Consider the following 19178-nt stretch of genomic DNA (forward strand, 5'->3'; position numbering starts at 1 on the left):
TACCCATTCATTTGGTTAAACTGACTTTCACAATATCTTCTCATGACTATTTGTTTGGTGTATACATAAATATATTCAAATAGACGAGAATGAATTTAACGAACAATAGTAGTCGATTTTGGAGTGTACTGAACCCAAGATAGTTAAGAAGCCCTTAACTAATGAGCATCTTTTATCTGGTCTATTCTATAATGGGTGGATTCTAATGACTCCCAACATTTTGCCTTTAACAATACATAAAAGAGAGATGGAAGGAAGAAAGGAATTGTCTGGTTCAATTTCAATGCTATACACATATTTCGGGTTTGACAAATTCATCATACCCTCTGCAAGGTTTTACAAAATATGATAATGTTGATAATAGAATTTACTGCATAACTGGGTTACTCACGTTGGTTCCTTGGATATATGTGATGTGTTTGCATCGATTTCATGTCTCCGTCGCTTGGCCGCCGATCTGGTGTGATGTGTCTTGGTTAGGCGCGGACTAATTATAAAGAACAAAATACCAAAGATATAATAATGCAAAAACTAATGACTAATTTTGTTGGCTAAGCATATGCATATATGCAAGAGCAATATTTGCCCCTGGTAACATATAAGCTATATGTTTATATAAATATATACATATATTTTTCGTAGTAGAAATGTGCAACTTACGGCGACGGTGCTTCAGCTAAGGGTGGCGATAGATCGCCAGTATCGAGTCGTCGACGTTTGTCTCGTGTGCCGGCTGAGGAGCGATCCCTCGAGTGATGTCGTCGCCTAGTTCTCGGCATCTGTAATGGGATGCAAAATACAAATATATATAAATAAAAGTTCCCATGTGCATATTGTACAAACACACACGCACATCGTGCCTACGTCACAGATTCAATTCAGTCGCAGTACAACAAATCAGTCTTTTACATTTGCTCAAACCGAAGGCAAAGGTGAGTATCAGTCTGCATGTGTGTGTGTTTTTCAATTGCAACGCTGATGCGCGTACGGCTGTGTGTATGTGTGTGTGTGTGAGGGGGCTTCATTTTTGTCTGTACTTTGGGCAACGAAGGCGGGGGGTAGGCGTAGCATACCTTTAACGCTTGATTTCCAGTTGCTTTTTGTTTATGGAGCACAATAAACTCGTTTTGCTGTTGCACTAAAACTTAGTCAGCACGAAAATTGATTTTTGTGTGTATTGTCTTGTTGTTGTTGGCCGCTTTACAAAGCGTCTGTCAAATTTACGCAGCTGCCTGTTTTGCTTGTTGGCCACTTTTGGCACGCATGTGTTAAATGCAGCGTGGCAGATAGGTCACTTCGATAGTTTTACACTCTATTTTAGGCATAAAAACTCGCTAATCACTGCAAAATTATTATTTTCTTTTTGTGAAAATCGTGTTTTTTCTACAGATATTTCACGTCACTTTCATTAAATTCACCACATTTACCGAGAGCTACCATGTTGTCGTAGTAAATGGCAGTGCTGCCAACTCGCCCTAAAAATTAAACCATCGGTGCATTATAAATATCTTGGTATTTCTCTTATCTGGCGGGAATTATTTAAATTTATTATTGTTTTCTGTTTGGATTTTGCATTCGTAATAGATTTAAAGAATTTTTAAATTTTAGTAATTCATTCAAAAGTGTGGCAGCACCACAGCAGCTGAATGCGCAGCGCGATTTGCAAAACAGCCGCTCGCTTGTTCGCATTGGTCGATTTTGTGTGCCTTGGATATCGTCTGACCTAGCAGGTAGCCGCAACGGCTCACAGACACATGCGTACGCCTGTGTGAAAGAAAATTGCCTTGTGTTTAACATGTTATCTTACCTCTTCTTCTTCTTGTGTTTGTGTTGTTGTTTCTGCTGGTGGCGGCGCTGGTAATGCTAGAAACGGTGATCGAGGTAAATATAAACGATTCCACAAGCCACCAATTACCCTATTTAGCAATTGCCAAGTTTGATATGCTTTTTGCGAGATGTTTGAGTTCATTAGTAGATAAATCCCCGAATAAATGAGACAAATCGAAAACTAAATTGCACTTGTTGCCTTTTTAGCATGCGTCGGCGTTTGTTTTATATTTTTTTGGCGCAATTCTGCGCTTCTCCGTTCTTTTTGGCTGCCCAGGTCGGACAGCTAGCTATCTTTTACAAATGTGCAAAGCATTTTACAATTTTAGATTCGAACTTTACACTTTTTAAAGACAGCTATGGCAATGGCTGCTGAAACCAATACGTTTAGAAATAAAATTGAATTGCAGCCAAGCCAAGCGCGGCAGCAGCTGACTAGATCTGCTTCTTCCTGCTCAGCGTTGCCACCCTAAAAACACCGTCAATGCCAATAAGTGATAGTGTTGATAAGTTGGCAAGTGAGCAGCGCTGCCACACTGTTGCCTTTTAAATTTATCAGCTGTCGTTCAATGCGCGCGCGCGTTTTTTTCTTGTTGGCGCCCAAGGAAAATACTGGCAATTCAATTGCATAACAATACACGGCATAACGGTATCGTTATCGCGCATATCCTCAGTCAGATATTGACGTGCTTACGCTAACGTGCGCTGCGACGCCTGCTCCCGCCTTGTAGTGTTTTCCGTGTCCGCAACGAAAAAAAAAATAGATAAAATTGGACTATTAAAAATTCACGAATAAATCAACATTACGGAGTGTCAATGCCTAAATAATTAATCGAGTGTCTACCAAACGGTATGCCGTGCCTACGTCAGAGCTGCAGTAGGCACAAATATAGTCGATGTTCATAGCAGCAGCTCTTCCAAAGTTACCCGAACGTGTTCACACAACCCACGCCCGCCCACTCGCTAGAACTGAACACAAGGAAGTTTCTGCAGCAGCTGCATTGCGAATGAATGCATGCAAATTTTTTGCTTATTGGCCATTTTGTTGCCTTTAAATTGCATTGAACAGAATTTACATTGCTAACGAGGCGCATGCCAAAAGTAAGTATGGCCTATCGATTTTTACTAAAGCGGCAGAAGTCTGTCCTGCTCTGCAAGTCGCGTGATTCACAATAAATATCCTATTTCGGCTACCTCCCAAGCTGGCCCGTGTCTGCAAAAAAAAAACAAAAGAAACACTCACCCACACATAGAAATACACATAAACGTTGCTATGTATGTATGTATGTATGGTCGCAAATCCTTTTATTGGGTCACGAGGCAGCTGCGGCTGTGTGTTGACATTGTCCTGGTCTCATTTTTCATACGTAAGCACGTGCTTTTTTGGCACAGGACAGCGGGGCGTATACGTAACACAAAAAAGGCTCGCATGTGTGTAGGTTTGGGGGAAGTTGTGTGCGAAGCATTTTTATAGCACTGCGCCCTGGTTTATAATTCATGACATGAACTTTTGATTTCAGTTGCTGTTGCCGCCAATTTAGAGACCCGGCCATTGAACGCGCTTATACGTAAGGCATGGACACTGCGGCCGCCGCTGCCGCTGCCGTTGTCGTTGACCTGAGCGGCGAGTCGGTCGGCAAGTCCACTGCTAGCAAGCTGATTAGCAAGCCCAACCTAAAGCCAAAGCCGACGTCAAGCTACGTAGCAGTAGCTGCAGCAACCACAACGCCAGCTCCATGCAGCGTTGGCAGTGAGCACGATATCACCAACAACTGCCTGGGCAGCACCGTGGAGTCAATGTCTGCTACGCCGCCACTAACGCCGCGGCGTACACGCGTCATCTGCCATGAGACTGGAGATAGCTCAGCCGGCGGCACGGGCAATGGCGAGTCCCATGCTCGTGCCATAGTTATGAACGGTCTCAAGGATTTGGCCGGGGAGTGTTGCCATGCGGAGAGCATAACGCCAGCACGCGCGCCTTTAATGCCCGCAACATTAACGTCTTCCACGAACGCTTCCACAACGCCAATGTCTGCCTTGCTTACAGCACCAGCAACAACAACAACAACAACAACAGCAGCAACAACAACAAGCACACACACGACAACAGCAGCTGCATCGACGACGACGACAACAACAACAGCGACGGGAAGCAGCGGCAGCAGCAGCACAACGAGCACATCGGCGAACATGGACCAGCTGCTACACTGGCAGGACATGCCCAAATATCTGCAGTTCAATCCGTATGTCCTCCACGGATACCGTCCGCTTCAGACCTTCAAGGGCTGCCTGCTCAGTCTCTTCTATTGGCACAACGAGACCATCAACATACTGACGCACGGTGAGTTTTAAGATTCGCCCTCGCAGCCATCCCCGCCCACCCGCCCACACACCCTCAGCAGAGCTGTTGCTCATTTATCGATCTATTTCAATGACATTAACAATCACGGTCAAAGCCAAGTGCAAGTGCATATGCACATAAATAGATTGAGTCAGCCTTTCTCACAAACGCACATGGCCGTGCGAAAGGGATTCCTAAATAATTGTTCTTTAATGTAGTTTGCGCATATCAGTGATTCTATAAAAATGTGGTCGCGTCTGTGCAGCTTCCATTACGATAATTATATAAGTGCACAGGTCTCAATTATCTTAACATATATACTGCTTTATATATTAACTATTGCACATATACAAATTTTATACTTCTCGGGTAAAGAAAAGAACGCGATAGAATGCAAGAAAGTAAATTAGAGTTAGCCAACCTAACATAAAAACATGAATGTGTTACATGAATTCATGAGAACCGTAGAGTAAGGCGATGTTTCAAAATACGTTCTTCAATACGTCAATAAAACATTGCCTGGGCTTGTATAGGAAAACATAAATCACATTTCTATAAAATATTTTTTATAGATGTTTGAGAATGAGATTTAAAACCAAAAATTGTACAACTTTCCGGATCGATTAAAAAACTCGACAGGTTAACTGTATTGATCGATTTTGGTTGAATGTTATCGAAAGAAATAAAGTAAATTTGATCCAAGTTCCGAATTTGCAGTCTGGGAAAGGTGCGCTTTCATATAGACAGACCAAGACATAGGCCTAAAGTATATACATATGTCCCTAATAAAATCGAAGATATTTTTTTGCCTTTTACAAACATTTGCATAAATGTATTTTTTATTCAACTTTAATGAATAGAGCGTGTAAATATTAAACATTTTCCGGAGAATGCAATTTAGAATGAACATTCGAAATGCTATCACAGGGATAATAAAAACTTATTGTTATATAGCATATGAATGGAAAAAAAAAATCTATGTATGCTTTTAAAGCTAGTATATTTTACATTTATTTTCTGGATTCATGCGGGTGCCCTGGCCACACTGAAACTCTTTGGCGAACTCGTCGAAATTGGAGAGCGGTCCGATCACCCGGAATTTTCCGGGCACATGTTGATCCGTGGATACCTGCAGATTGCGTATGCGTGTGTGCGCATCATTGCACCAGATCTGCGCATAGCTGATGAAGAACAGCTGCATGTTGGTATAGTTCAGCGTGGGCAACTTCTCCCTGAGCAGCTGCCTTCTGCCCTCGACAGTGGCCTCCAGTGTCTCCTGCAAGCGGCCGTAGGCGGCATACGCCAGACGCATGCCGCCATTATCCGCAATGTTCTCCGACTGCGCATTCGACTTGGGCAGCCGCATGCCATTGTAGGTGTACTGACTGTACTGTTTCGTAAAGCACTGCTGCCGTTGCAGGAAATTGGTCGTGGACTGTGCATCCCACCAGTCGTTGATGTTGCCACGTGCATCGAACTTGCGGCCGGCGTCATCGAAGCCGTGTATTAGCTCATGGCCGATCAGCGAGGCCAATGTGCCGAACTTGATGGCATTCGGATAGCTGGCAGCCCACAGATAGTAGGGCTGCAGCAGGGACACCGGCACCCTGATTGCATTCTCCACCAGAATGTTGGCTGGCGTGTAGCTGAACAGATCTCCCGCTTCCAGCGGCTTGACGGGTTTGTGCAGCTGCTCTCGCTGCTGCCTGGCGCCCAGCATGCGTGTCTGGCGCAGATTCTCGATGTAATCATCACGATGTAGTTGCAGACCCGCAAAATCCTCGGTCAGGTTTTCATTGGCATGCGAATTCACCTGCAGTGTCATGGCCGCCAACTTTTCGATGGCATATTCGCGTGTACGGCGGCTAATCCAGTTCAGCGACTGATCCGATTGCAGCGTCTGCTCGAAGGTGGTCTTCAGCTGGCGCCAGATAAGCTCAACGTCGGAGGCGGTGGCATTGTTATTGTAGCGCCGAAAGATCATGTTGTCCAGATTCTTGGCAAAGTACTGCTTGGTCAGCGATATGCACTTCTCCTGCCGCTTGGCCACCGTCTTGCCGGGCTCCATGGCGAATTCATCAATCAATCGAAAGAATATATAGTTGGCCACAGTGCGTTTGGGCGTGCGCCCCATCACCTTCATTAGATTCCGCTGATACTGCGAATTGAAGTCATAGACGGGGTCGTTGATTTTCTCGCCCAGCGATATGTTAACCAATCTCTCTATGTTCAGCACGGGCGCATAGGCCAGCTGCATTTCGGCGATGGTCGTGAGCTCGGATATATCTGTGAGGTCCAGTCCGTCGGTCTCATCGAGCAGGCCATTGGCCAGACGCACCTCAAAGTTCATTAGCTCCGTGGCCGTTAAATGTGCCTGTACACTTTTCATACCCAAAAAGTTGATCAGCTTATTTGCCATGCTGGCTTGATAGGTGTTCCTGTAGTCGGCGGTGTGGTCGTCCAGGTACATGCTGCGTGTTTCCAGCGGGAACTCCTGCTGGCCAATGTACGCCAGATTCACCTCGTTGTTGGCAAAGTCCTTGGTCACCTCAATGCCCAGGATAACTACCAGTCCATAGCGATAGGCTATACGCGCAACCGTTTCCAGCCAGTCAAAGTCTGCCTCCTGCCAGGCACCAGCAGGCACCAGCGCTGGCATCGTGCCGAACTCGGCTATCAAATCCTTTAGCTTCTGCCGATAGCTTCTGTCCACCTCGTGCACATAAATGCAGGAATGGTAAAAGTTCTTCACCTGCACATCCTCGGCCGTGTCCAGGGCATCGTTTTCACTGTTCAGAGTTTGCTTCACCTTGCGATTGAGTCCTTCGGTCAGACGCTCAAACAGGCCCGTGGTTATCTGACTCGTTGTGGCCGGATTAATCCTCGCCCAATTGCCGCAGGCAAATTCATAGAAATTCTCACACGGATCGACGCTCTCGTTCATAAAGTTTGCCATTTCCGCTGCCTTCGCCTGTCGCATCACTTCGTCTATGTAGCCCGTATCCATCTTGCTGTCGGATATGAATTCGGCATCGACAGGCGCCGCTCGGCCACATGACAGCCGGAGCAGCAACAGCGGCCCGTACAATAAAAGCCATTGAGCATGACTCATTGGGATCAGCATCTTTCGCGTCGCGTTGTTTCTTAGTGGATCTGTAGCTGATGACTGAGCGGCTGGCACTCATTTGTGTGAATATAGAGTCCAGCTCGTCTATATAAAGATGCACAGATACTTAGCCCACTTGCTGATAAATGAGAGCAAAACAGTCCGAGCTTTGGCGTGACCCGTTGGGTTATCTCTATCAATACGATGTCGCCACAATTGAGACCCACACTCACAAAGCTCGAGTTAAAACAATTGCAAGTCAACCAGCTTGAAGCAGATGTACATGTGCAGGTTTACACTTATTTACCCACGCCTATTTGTGTCCAAATGATTCTTAAAGCTCATTATTCAATTCATCGAAAGCTAATCCTATTGCCGACCTCACATTATTTATACAAGACCAACAAATGCGCGCGTTTTCCTGGATTTCTCAGCGTTCCCGAGAGATTACGACAACAATCATGTCTCTGAAATTTCTGAGCACGTTTAATAGAAGCATGAAACTTATCAATTTTGTTGAGGGTCCTCAATTAAATATGTAAACAAAAGTTGTTTTTAAATTTGTATAAGAAGCAAAGCTTTATGAATTTAAATTCGCCTTGGTTTTGCTTTTACTTTGATTTCTTGCCATATTTTGTTTTCTTATGTTTTTCAATTAGAATAACATTTGCGTATGTTTAATTATGTTTTTCAATTACATATTCTACAGAGATTAGTTAATCAGAGCGTAAATCAAATTAACTTTAAATTAAAATATCATTTTCATCAATCTATTTTTCAACTAATTTGTCAAGGCATTTCAATTTTAATTAAATACACGTTTTATTAATGCCATTTACAATTGAAATAAACATGTGCTTGTTCTTGTCAGCTTTGGTGCTGCTCAGGCAGTTGATGTGCCAATTAAGCATTACCCTATTTCTATTTTATTTAAAGGATAGATGATTTTCAATTTCAAAATGTATTCGCAGTAAACAACATTAACAAGACATTGACAAATTGAATGCAATTCAATTTCTTTAACTTCTAGTCAAAGTTTTTGTTAACTAAGCTGGTCATGGTTTACTTGAACTCAGACTTTTCAACATTTAGCACACAATGGAATACAACTTTAGCAAGGCATTGACAAATTTAGTACAATTTACTTTCTTTAACTTCTCAAGTCAAATCCAAGTTCTGGTTAACTAAGCTGGGCTGAGTCTTTGAAGTTTAGATAACCATAAATAAACCATTTTATTCAGAGATTCTGCCAATAACAGTCAACAAACCTTGACAAGACATTAACAAATTAAATACTATCAAATGTATTTAACTTCTAGTCAAATTCAAGTTCTTGTTAAATAAGATAAGCTGATACGCCATAATGTACTTGGAGTTAGACTTTTGATTATTTATTCCACAATTGAATACAACCTTAACAAGACATTGACAAGTTGAATACAATTAAATTTTTTTTAACTTCTAGTCAAATTCAAATTTTTGGTGATCAAAATTTTTAAATTTATTCAGAGATTCTGCCAATGACAGTCAACAAACTTTGACAAGACATAAACAAATTAAATGTATTTAACTGCTAGTCAAATTTAACTTCTTGTTAACTAAGATAGGCTGATACGAAAGAGTATACTAGGTTTTCGGTGCAAACATTTTCAGTTGTTACACACCCGATTATATAAATATTTAGGTAGAATTGCTGTATGTATTTATTTACATATAAGATATGAGCTTTCTTTTATTAAAATTCATTGGGCGTAAATGCAATGGGTGTAATATAGTATACAACTGTGTGTGGACAAAAACGACAACGACAACGTGAGCTGTGACCTCATCACGTTGCCTTCTCTATGGTGTTCTGTATACGGACTTGGCGTCGGACCAATGACCAGTCATAGCGATAAGGAAAAGCTCCCGACTCTCGGTGGCGGATTGAAAGTGCGTTGCGGAAGGCGATTTAGTCGCTCTTTAGCCATGAGACGCATGTGGTTCAGTGTGGTTAGTTGCGCTCTGCTGTGGCTGGGCTGTGTGCGCAGCCACTTGTTGTCGCAGCCGGAGGTGGATACACACATACAGCTGCAGGAGCAGCTCATATCGCAGCACAATGACAGCGCCTATGTGCAGCGCGTGATGCGACTGGCCAAGTCGGCCGAGATGCGCAGCTATATGCAGCCGGAGCTGGATGCGTGCGATGATTTCTTTGCCTACAGCTGCGGCAACTGGCCCAAAATCAATCCGGCCAATGCGGCACAACCACGTGAGACCAATTACCAACAGCTGCTCGCCCATGGCTATCAGCACAAGCAGCAGCGCCTACTCGAGCAGCCAGCTGATCCGGACAGCGATGATGCGGCCGTGCTGAAGCTTAAGCAATTCTATGCCAGCTGCCTGCGTTTCCGGCAGACGCCCGAAGCCCTCTACCTCCAACAACTGCTGGAGATTGCCGCTGAATTTGGACTGCCCGGTCAGCAGAGGCCCGACGAAGAGTTCGACTGGTTGGCCACCGTGGCGCAAATCAAGCGCAAGTACGGCCTGGACATTATATTGCTGCTGCAGCAGGCGCCCGATCCGCACAACAAAACCCAGAGTCGTCTATACGTTGGCCAGCCGCCTCGATTAGTTGTGGAGCCCAATCGCGGAGCTGTTGCCCAGCGCATAGCCGTGCAGCTGGAGCAGCACTTGGGCGTGGAGGCGGCACTGGCGCGCCGCACAGCACAGGAAATCGGTGATTTGGAAATGTTGCTGGCCAAAGGAATGTCGAGTCGTCCAATTGGTCCACTCGCCCTGCCGCGTTCCACTGTGGAGCTGACCAATGCCTATGCGCCCACATTAAATCTGACACGTTATGTGGAACTGGCTTTGCAGCGTCCATTGCAGTCGGAGGAGACGCTCTACGAGCATGTGGTCAGCTATCAGGTGCATCTGCTGGTCGTGCTGGCCCAGACGCCGCCTCATGTGCTGGCCAACTACATCTACCATAAGCTGCTGGAGCGTTTCTACTACGACCGCTCGGCGCCAGTTGTGGGCCAGTGCTTGGCCAACACACGTCAGCTGTTTCCCGAACTGCTCAACAACATGGCGTATAGGCAGTATGCCGCTCCGGCCACCCTGAGCGATATCGATGCCGTATGGCAGCAGATCAAGCTCAGTTTCCATAATGTGCTCGAGAGCTCCGGCACGGATTGGCTGTCCGTGGCGACGCGCAGCCATTTGCTGGACCAGCTGAATGCCACGCGCCTGCTGATCAATGGACATGCGGATGTGAACTTCACGGAGCGCTACAAGCAGCTGGAGCTCAAACCGCAGGATTATCTGTTCAATCAGCGCGCCGTGTTGGCTCACAGCACTCAGCTCGCCACGCCCCCTAGTTTGCCCACTGTGCCCACATACGATCCCGAGGAGAACCGAGTGCTGTTGCCAGTGGCACTGGTGCAGCCAAATTTTCTGTGGTCCCGCTTTTATCCACGTGCGCTGCGCTACGGCAGCTTGGGCACAATTCTTGCGGAGCAGCTGGCCCACAGCTTGGACAGGCGTGCTGGCTGGGATGCGGCAACGCTGGCTGAGTTTGGCAAGCGCAAGGCCTGCTTTAGGCATCAATACGAACGTCTGCGTTTCGCCGGAGAGTATCTGCCATCCACGGAGCTGCAGGATGACAATATTGCGGACAATACGGCCGTGCAGCTGGCATATCTGGGCTACAAAAACTACCTGACAAATCTGGCCTCGAGCGCATTGATTACGGAGCATCTGCCCCAGCTGAGCCACAGTCCCCAGCAGCTGTTCTTCATTAGCTATGCCCAGCTTTGGTGCAACGACGCCAACGAGCAGTTCCGGGATAAGCAATCGCTGCTGGCCGCCGGGACGCCGAATGCGCTGCGCGTTCAGGGAGCGTTGGCCAACTTGGACGCATTTGCCAGTGCCTTTGGCTGTGCCAGCGAGACGCCCATGAATCCCGCACAAAAGTGCCACATGTACGCCCCAAATTTGAATTAATAAAGCCAGCTGGTCAGAAGCGTTTTAATGAATCATTTGATTACAAAACTTAAAGCTAAAGGATTAACATTTCAGAGCTGCGGCTTAGTAAATGGCGCACTTGAACTCCGGATCCATTGGCGCCTGCTGCGAGCAGTTAAAGATCCACGAGAACTCCTGGAAGTTCGACAATGAGCCAATGACACGATACATGCCCGGCGCGTGATTGTCCGCCTTGGCCACAGATGTCTTGAACAAGGACTGGACATCGTCGCACCAGAGCTGGGCGTAGCTCACAAAGAACAGCTGCCGATTGTTCAGCTCGAAGCCGGCCAAAGTCTCCCGCTCCAGCACCTCAGGCGGCTGTTGCTCCAGCCAGCTCTGGTAGGCTTTGTAAGCCAACTTGATGCCCGCATTGTCCGCAATGTTCTCCGATTGTTCCACGCTCTCCGGCAGCTGGGTGCCGCCGTATTTGTAGGCATGGTACTGGGCCTGAAAGCACTTGCGCTTCTCCTCGAACTCATAGCGCGATTTGTCATCCCACCAGGGCGCCAGATTGCCATTGGCATCATACGTGCGCCCTTCATCGTCGAAGCCGTGAATCATCTCGTGCGCCAGCAGATAGCCCAGCGTGCCATATTTCAGGGCCTGCGGGTAGTTCGCGTCCCAGAAGTAGCGCGGCTGCATCAGCGCCACGGGAATGGTTATGTTATTGTCCAGTATGTTGTAGGCGGCCGTAAATCCCAGCACATCGGTTGCCTCCAGTGAGGCGGGCGCACTGTGCAGCCTGTTCAGATTCCATTTGGCCATCGCCTGGAGCACCTGCTGCACGTTGCGCACATAGTTCAGCTTGTCCAGCGCCACGTCGCCGTAGAGCGCCTCGAAATTTTCATGGTCATACGAGTTGATATGTAGCTGCATGCGATCCAGCTTCTCGATGGCCAGTTGGCGTGTCTTGTTCGATATCCAGTCGAGCTTGTCGCCCGCCAGCTGCTGCCGGAACGTCTCGCGTATCTGCTGCCAGACGCTGTGCACCTCAGCCTCGGCCTCGGGGCTGCGGTAGCGCTCATAGATCATGTGATCCGTCAGCTTGGCAAAGTACTTCTTCGTCTGTTCGGTGCACCAGTTGCGCATCTCGCTGGGCTTGCTGTTGATGCGATATGGCTCCAGCAGCTTCCACAGCACATAGTTGCCAATGGTCGGCATGGGTGTGGCCTGGAGCGTGCGCAATGTGTTATTCAAATAGTTTTCGCTGTAGACATATATGTGCTCCGGCACATTATTCTCGCCGAGGACCAGGCCCAGAAACTCCGTAATATTCAATTGCTCCGAATATTTCTCCTCCAGTTCGGATACCGTGTAAAGGGTCATATCATCCCCCAGGCTGGTACCGTGACTAACGCTACCTTTTATCAAATTGCGCTCCAGTTCGTTGATCTCCATTGCGGTTTGCTTGGCCAAGTGCTTGTCAACCGTAAAGTATTGCTGCAGCTCCTCCGCCAGTGATGCATCCTCGATGGAGCTCAGCATGGGTATGGGTTGTTTATGGTCCGGCGGGCCCAGGTAGACCCGATTCACCGTATGGTTCGCAATGTCGGACATAATATCCACCGCAAGAATGATCTGTCTGCCGTATTTGTGCTGTATATCCGCTACGGTGCGCCACCAGCTGAAGTTCGAGGCGTTCCATCGCGGACCCTCGAGCATAGGCAACTCTCCATATTCGCGATAGATGCTCTGTAACGCCAGCCTGTACTGCACATCCTCGCCTTGTACTAACAGGCAGGATTGATAGAAACTCTGCAATTTCTCCTCCAGATTGGTTTTCATCTGTCCGGACTGCAGCAGGCGCTGTAGGCGTCGATCAAAACCCTTCGACATCAGCTGGAATGTATCCGTTATTATGTTGTTCAACAGCTGGGCAGGATTGTGACGATGCCAGTTTCCGCACGCATAGCCATAGAAGTCGTCGCAGGGCGCGATGCGCGTATTCAGCATGCTCTTCATTTCGGCCACCTTGGATTGCCGCATAATCTGCTTCGCATAGTCCGTGGTTAGATCGTCGCGCTCGGGCGTGCCGGCATTCTCCGCCGGCAAGGCCCACGTACTGGCCACCACCAGCCAAAATACAGCCAGCCGCAGAGCGCCGTTCAAGCACCGTCCTGACATGATACTCGCCATCGATTCAACTGAGCTGCTGCTTCAGTCAGTCGCTTTGTCTGGCTGCAATGCCTCACTTATCAGTGGGCTTTGTGTTTTTTTCTGGCCCCGTGCCGCTGGGGTAGGTCAAACTGTTATCGCATGTCTCGAGAGCGAGCTCCAGGCCGAGCAGACTCTTATACGAGCAGGCTAGCCATAACTACACGGGATATATATAGCCGCTTGACAGATCGCGTGTACAACAATTATGCGGCTGGAAAGGCAAATAAATTGTTTGTGCTACAGATGCAAATCTCAAAAACATTTATTTCTTTTATTTATTATTTTAATTGAAAACTAAAAACTATCAACTTGAGTATTTACATAGCTCTGTCTACTGAGGCATTCGGCTCAGATATCATTCAATCAATACTCTAGCCTGGGACTCGCAGCAGATTCCTGTTGCTCAGTGACCTTAATGGCCTCCTACTATTATTAGTATTTATATGCATAGTATTATATTAACTAAAACCATTTAGATGTTTAGTTTGTCAGTCATTTATACATGCACGAACTATGCCCTTTGCCCAGGGCAGGGACTGCGACTCAGGCCCATTTTCCATATTAATTTGTCTTTAAAATTATACCTCAAGGCAATTTAGTTTTTCAGCGATTACTCTAAAGCTTACTTCGCATATATTCAAAACATAATTTCTATTATTTGTATTTACTTTTAGCAGAAATGTGTCCCTTTGTTTTAAAGACATCTTGATAAAAATTTGCGTATAATTTGGTACTCCATTGACTTGCATTGCATTACATTATAACTCTTCATATACCTAATATACTATAAGCAGTATCTGATCAACATTAGGTCACTTTATCCTACATATATCCCATAGAAATAAAGGGTATTTTATTAGCGGCAATCCGAATACAACTATTCTCTCATGTCTTTCGCAAAGGCACCATTTGAAATGACATTTTTGCCTGCCTCAAGGGAGCTCGTTTTCACTTTGACTATGCAATCGATGGCTCATGCTAATCTCTTCTATTTGCAGCAATACCAATATTTTACATACTGGCCATTGTACCGGGTCTGATGCCATGGGACCATGGCTACAAGTTCCTCTCGTTTTGTCACGTATTTGGCTCGGTGGCGCCTTGGTGCGGCAGCTTCGTCTATCATCTGTTCATGAACATTGAGAAGGGCGAGAATGTGTACTATACGCTGCTCAAGCTGGACATGGTCGGCATCTGGGTGAGCCAGAGTTTCGGTAAGTGAGCGTTATCTGAAAAACAAAATATATAAACAAATAAACACGACTCGGAAGCGGGAAGCATAGAAATATTAACATATATTTCAAGTACAGACAGCTTATAAGTAGAGCTTCTAATCAGTTGAAGGACAGCCTCAGTAGATAACGCACTTTTGCATGGGATTCATATGGGCGCCCTGGCGGCACTCGTAGGCCTTGGCGAATGCATCGAAGTTGGCCATAATCGCGTGGAGTCTCACCTCATCCGGCGCATGCTCATCACTAATGGCGATCGTGTGACGCAACTGGGGCAGCAAATCCGAGCACCAAATTTGGCCCAGGCCCAGAAAGAAGAGCTGCTGCGGCGTGTGCGACATGCGAGGCAATGTCTCCGACTCCAGCGATGATTGCCTTAGCCAGTTGAGGTAGGCGGCATGGGCAATACGCACGCCCACATTGTCCGCTATATTCTCGGCCTGCATTTGCATTTTGGTCAGCCTCTGGCCATTGTAGATAAACCGACTGAACTGTTGCACCAGGCACTGTTTCCTCTCCTCGAACTGTCTAGTCGCATTGCGCTCCCACCAGTCGCGCAGATTGCCCTGGCCGTCAAAAGTGCGGGACAGATCGTCGAAGCCGTGGGCCATCTCGTGGGCCAAGGAGAAGCCCACAGTGCCATACTTGAGCGCCATGGGATAGACCTCGTCAAAGAAGTATCGATGCTGCATATAGCTGGCCGGTATCACAACACGATTAAACTCTGGCACATAAAAGGGCGAGGTATTGATGCCATCATAATTATTAAGATTGGGTGCCCGTTGCAGCTGGTCGCGCAAATGCTGGGCGCGCAGCTCCAGCAGCCGTTGCACGTTGCCAAAGTAGTCGGCATTGCTAATCACCAGACCGCCATAGTATTCCTCAAAGTCGTGCGTCTCTGCGCCGAGTATGTGAAAACTCATGGCCTTCAGCTTGGCGAGGGCTTCATTGAGGGTCAGTTCGCTTAGCCAATTGGTGCTGGGCGCGCGCAGCATATCGCCAAAGGCAACTTTCAGCTCCTGCCACAGCTGTCGCAGATGGCCGGGTATATGCGGATTCTGTTTCTCGAGCGACCGATATACCATGTGATCCACAAAGTCGGTGAACAGCAGCGTCGTTTTCTCCGCGCACAGCTCGTGCTGCTTCTCTGCCGTTGCAGCCGGCTCCATGTCGTAGTCGCCAAGCAGCGTGGAGAGCATATAGTTGGCCAGCGCGCGCTTGGGCGTGCGGGCCAATACCTTTTTCACTTGCCACAGATAGCTCTCGACATACTCGTAGACGGGCAGCAGATAGTCGTGATTGAGCCAGATTTGCACAAAACGCGTGACATTCAGGTCGGGGCCATAGCTTTGGCTCATTTCGTCCAACATGCGCAAGCGATTCATCTGGCTCGGCGGCAGCTCCTCCTGTGGCTCAATGATGCCGCGTGCCAGCTCCATGTTGATACTGGCTATTTCGGCGGCCGTTTCACGGGCACGCACCTCGCCCAAGCCAAGCATCTGCTGCAGATTGTGCTTCAGTTTCAGCTGGCTGCTCAGGTGTAGCGCTATGGCCTTGTTGCTAACCAGGTCATCCCGTTGACCCAGATACAAACGATTTAGCTGACTGTTAGTCAGTCCCGGAGCGACACGCACGCTGAGCAGCGTTTCCTTGCCGAATCGGTTCATCAGGCGCGCCATCATTTCAATTGGCTCGAACTTGGACTCATCCCAGGCGCTGCCCTCGAGCGCGGGCAGACCCCCAAACTCTTTTAATATGCCGAGCAGGTGTGGACGCTGCTTCAGCTCCATTGTGGTGGTATTCAGGCAGGACTCGTAGAAATACTTAACACGCGTTTCAGTGGGACTGTCGGTGCTCAGCTTTGGCTGCCTGAACAGCTGACGTAGGCGACGCTGATAGCCAGCGTTGAGCTCCTCGAAGAAGTCCGTGCTGATTGTTTCCTGCGTGGCCGGATTGATCCTGGCAAAGTTGCCGCACGCATAGCCATAGAAATCATCGCACGGCCGCACGCTGCCATTTATGTAGGAGCGCATGCCGGCGGACTTGGCCTGCCGCATGATCTCATGCGTCAATGGTGTGTTGATATTCAGGCCCTCGAATACGCCAGCGTAAACAGCGTCTGGCACAGACAGCAGCCAGCAGCCGATAGCCCAAATGCTGACGGAAGCGGATACAGCTCTCATCTTGTGCGTTGTGTCACGCGCGATTGTCGTTCCCCAACTGAGCTCCAGCTGAGCTGGCGCTGCGCCTTATCACTGATTAGTTGCCCAAAACAGGTGTCATCGGCAGCAGCAACGATGTCGTCTTCGGCTTGGACATCTCATGTCTCTCAAGCAATTCTTGCTCTCTTTCTCTCTCTCTCTCCCATTCCCCCTCTCTTTCTCTCTCTCTATCACACTCTCTTGCAGGTGCGTTGCCGTTGGTTACGGCGACGACGCTGTGCTTTTCTCCAGTTCTTAAGTGGTTCATTATTACCTCTTACTGTCTGCTCTCGCTGTGGGGTCTGTACAAGGTAAGATATTACTTGGAAACTATTAGTATATGCAGTTTTTCTAAGCAGCTTTTATTATTATTTTATTTACGGACATAAATATGCATTATAATAAACGTATTAGTATAGCCTTACAGAACTGTGTCGCCTGACAGTTCCCACTATTGTATTATTCTCTGCATATCGTGCTCTACATATTTTGTAACCTCTAGTAATTTCCTATATAAGCCAGCTTTACAGATCCCATTTTTATTTGAATCGAAACTTACATTTGATACCAGGCTCTGAATAATAGTCTTTCTTTACAATTCCCACTTATATATATGTATACGTAAGATTTTGATTTCATGCTTTACATATATTGATACCTTTATTAAGCCGATTTATTTTTGTAGTCCCCTCGATTGGTTTTCTCTACTTATATTAAAACTTACACTTGATCCCTACATTAGGCAGCTTTACCTAATGGTAAAGCCTACCTAAGAGTTCCCACTATTTTATTATTCCCTATATACAGTATTCTACATATTTCGAAGCTTACGTTAGATTCTCATATGTGCCAGCTATTCAAACGCATTTTAACATTAAACACCATTATTTTAATCCATATATAACATACTCTTTATATTTTGAATCTCACATTTAATAAAGCTTTCGTAACAGTTCCCACTTTTATGGAAGTAGTATGTTTTGCTATTCAAATGTGATCCTTATATGTATTTAACAGGCGCTGACCGCCAGCTCACCGTGGCAGAGGCGTCTCTGCTTCGCGCTGCCCTTTGCCATGCGCTCCGTGCTGACCTTTCTGCGCATCCAAGGAATGGTGGGCGGCAGTCACATGGCCCTTTCCCATGTCTATCTGCAGGTGCGTATGATAAGGCATTCCAATTGACTAACTTGCTATTTTTTACCAATCATTTTCGGCTGGCTTGTGGGCATACTTAGGTTGAAGTTGTAAGTTGAATTTTCATATATTCTACACCTACATATGCATATGGACCAAGTGTAAGACTAGGCCGTATGCAACCGATATGATTGGTGTAAATTAAACACCAGCCAAAAAAAAAAAGAACTCCCCAAAAATATCATTAATTTTATCTTTGCTAATACAAGACTCGTACATTTACAGGATGGCGTTTCAATATTAGGCGGCGCTATTGGTGCCATGCGCATACCCGAAAAGTGGTTTCCGGGTCTGGTCGATTTCTATCTGAACTCGCACAACATTATGCATGTGCTGGTCGTGGTGGCTGTGTACTCCATGCACAAGGTGCTCTCAATCTGATGTAAATATATATGTTTTGACTACAGCCTCTTGAGTATTGCAGGCCACAATCAAGGACTTTGAGTGGATGTCTACTCAGACCTGCAATTCGCTGGCCAATGCTACCGAACCGTCGCTGGCCCATATGGAACTATGACCCGCTTACTGGCTGCTACTGATCCTGCTCCTCACACTGCTGCTCTTGATAAAGCCTCAACCACGACGCGCCCCAATCAACTGGATAATGGAAAAGGAGCATTCGCGGGCTGACTAGACAAAACCCAAAGAATTAAGGAGGGATACAAATAAAGCAAAGAAAATGCTTCTCGAATATACCGTGTATAAATGAGCGCGTGCTGTAACAGTAACAATATGAATAAGTTAATAGTTAATAGTGAATATATGTACATATGTATATGTATAATTAGTACATACTTCGACTGTGGTATTTAGCATTAAGGTGACTATGAAATATGAATGAAATGAATTACAAAGCGCTTTCAATTATAACTTCTATGCGCTGCTCTTATGCAAAGCCTCTGAGTACTATATGAACGATAATTTCAATGATGTTGATACATATGTACCTCAATATGCTTACAACCAAAAAAACAAAAACAAAAACATCTAATTTTCAAATACTTATATAACTTTGTACCTCGTCGACTATAAAAAAAAAACGAAAGTTAGACATTAAGAAACTTACCGTTAAACTTATAACAAAATTCTTCCTAGTTGAATTACTATGA

General features: G+C 46.5%; 5 protein-coding genes across 6 annotated transcripts; 2 read left to right on the forward strand and 3 right to left on the reverse strand.

Annotated features, from left to right (window-relative positions):
- Positions 1-2355: 2355 nt before the first annotated feature.
- LOC135436815 (progestin and adipoQ receptor family member 4) lies at positions 2356-18863 on the forward strand. Of its 2 annotated transcripts, XM_064694537.1 has the most exons (7): positions 2400-2928; positions 3348-4168; positions 14441-14656; positions 17083-17186; positions 17893-18030; positions 18295-18435; positions 18494-18863. In XM_064694537.1, exons 2-7 carry the CDS (start codon positions 3403-3405, stop codon positions 18584-18586), a joined length of 1458 nt encoding a protein of 485 aa, XP_064550607.1. In that variant the 5' UTR covers positions 2400-2928; positions 3348-3402; the 3' UTR covers positions 18587-18863. The 2 variants fall into 2 exon arrangements, 1 of the variants encoding a protein (XP_064550607.1); XR_010437602.1 differs by lacking the exon at positions 18494-18863 and having other exon boundaries at positions 2356-2928; positions 17893-18119.
- LOC135436480 (neprilysin-4-like) lies at positions 5036-7357 on the reverse strand. Its single transcript, XM_064694086.1, has one exon. It carries the CDS (start codon positions 7290-7292, stop codon positions 5163-5165), a length of 2130 nt encoding a protein of 709 aa, XP_064550156.1. The 5' UTR covers positions 7293-7357; the 3' UTR covers positions 5036-5162.
- On the forward strand, positions 9127-11293 carry Nepl19 (Neprilysin-like 19). The gene has a single exon (XM_064693903.1). It carries the CDS (start codon positions 9153-9155, stop codon positions 11259-11261), a length of 2109 nt encoding a protein of 702 aa, XP_064549973.1. The 5' UTR covers positions 9127-9152; the 3' UTR covers positions 11262-11293.
- On the reverse strand, positions 11252-13437 carry Nepl18 (Neprilysin-like 18). Its single transcript, XM_064693904.1, has one exon. It carries the CDS (start codon positions 13419-13421, stop codon positions 11346-11348), a length of 2076 nt encoding a protein of 691 aa, XP_064549974.1. The 5' UTR covers positions 13422-13437; the 3' UTR covers positions 11252-11345.
- Nepl17 (Neprilysin-like 17) lies at positions 14725-16992 on the reverse strand. Its single transcript, XM_064694536.1, has one exon. It carries the CDS (start codon positions 16855-16857, stop codon positions 14794-14796), a length of 2064 nt encoding a protein of 687 aa, XP_064550606.1. The 5' UTR covers positions 16858-16992; the 3' UTR covers positions 14725-14793.
- Positions 18864-19178: the final 315 nt, after the last annotated feature.

This window comes from Drosophila montana, unplaced genomic scaffold, assembly GCF_035044405.1.
Source record: "Drosophila montana isolate Dmon_TW-CO22-7 unplaced genomic scaffold, ASM3504440v1 contig_3733_1, whole genome shotgun sequence".
In the NCBI taxonomy this organism is placed as follows: domain Eukaryota; kingdom Metazoa; phylum Arthropoda; class Insecta; order Diptera; family Drosophilidae; genus Drosophila; species Drosophila montana.

Excerpts from the sequence above, each read along its gene's own strand:
- LOC135436815 (XM_064694537.1), top strand. The coding sequence starts at position 3,403 with ATGGACACTGCGGCCGCCGCTGCCGCTGCCGTTGTCGTTGACCTGAGC. Across the intron at positions 14,657-17,082 it reads CTGGGTGAGCCAGAGTTTCG|GTGCGTTGCCGTTGGTTACG; the intron begins GTAAGTGAGCGT and ends ACTCTCTTGCAG. Across the intron at positions 18,031-18,294 it reads TTTCCCATGTCTATCTGCAG|GATGGCGTTTCAATATTAGG; the intron begins GTGCGTATGATA and ends GTACATTTACAG.
- LOC135436480 (XM_064694086.1), bottom strand. The coding sequence starts at position 7,292 with ATGCTGATCCCAATGAGTCATGCTCAATGGCTTTTATTGTACGGGCCG.
- Nepl19 (XM_064693903.1), top strand. The coding sequence starts at position 9,153 with ATGACCAGTCATAGCGATAAGGAAAAGCTCCCGACTCTCGGTGGCGGA.
- Nepl18 (XM_064693904.1), bottom strand. The coding sequence starts at position 13,421 with ATGGCGAGTATCATGTCAGGACGGTGCTTGAACGGCGCTCTGCGGCTG.
- Nepl17 (XM_064694536.1), bottom strand. The coding sequence starts at position 16,857 with ATGAGAGCTGTATCCGCTTCCGTCAGCATTTGGGCTATCGGCTGCTGG.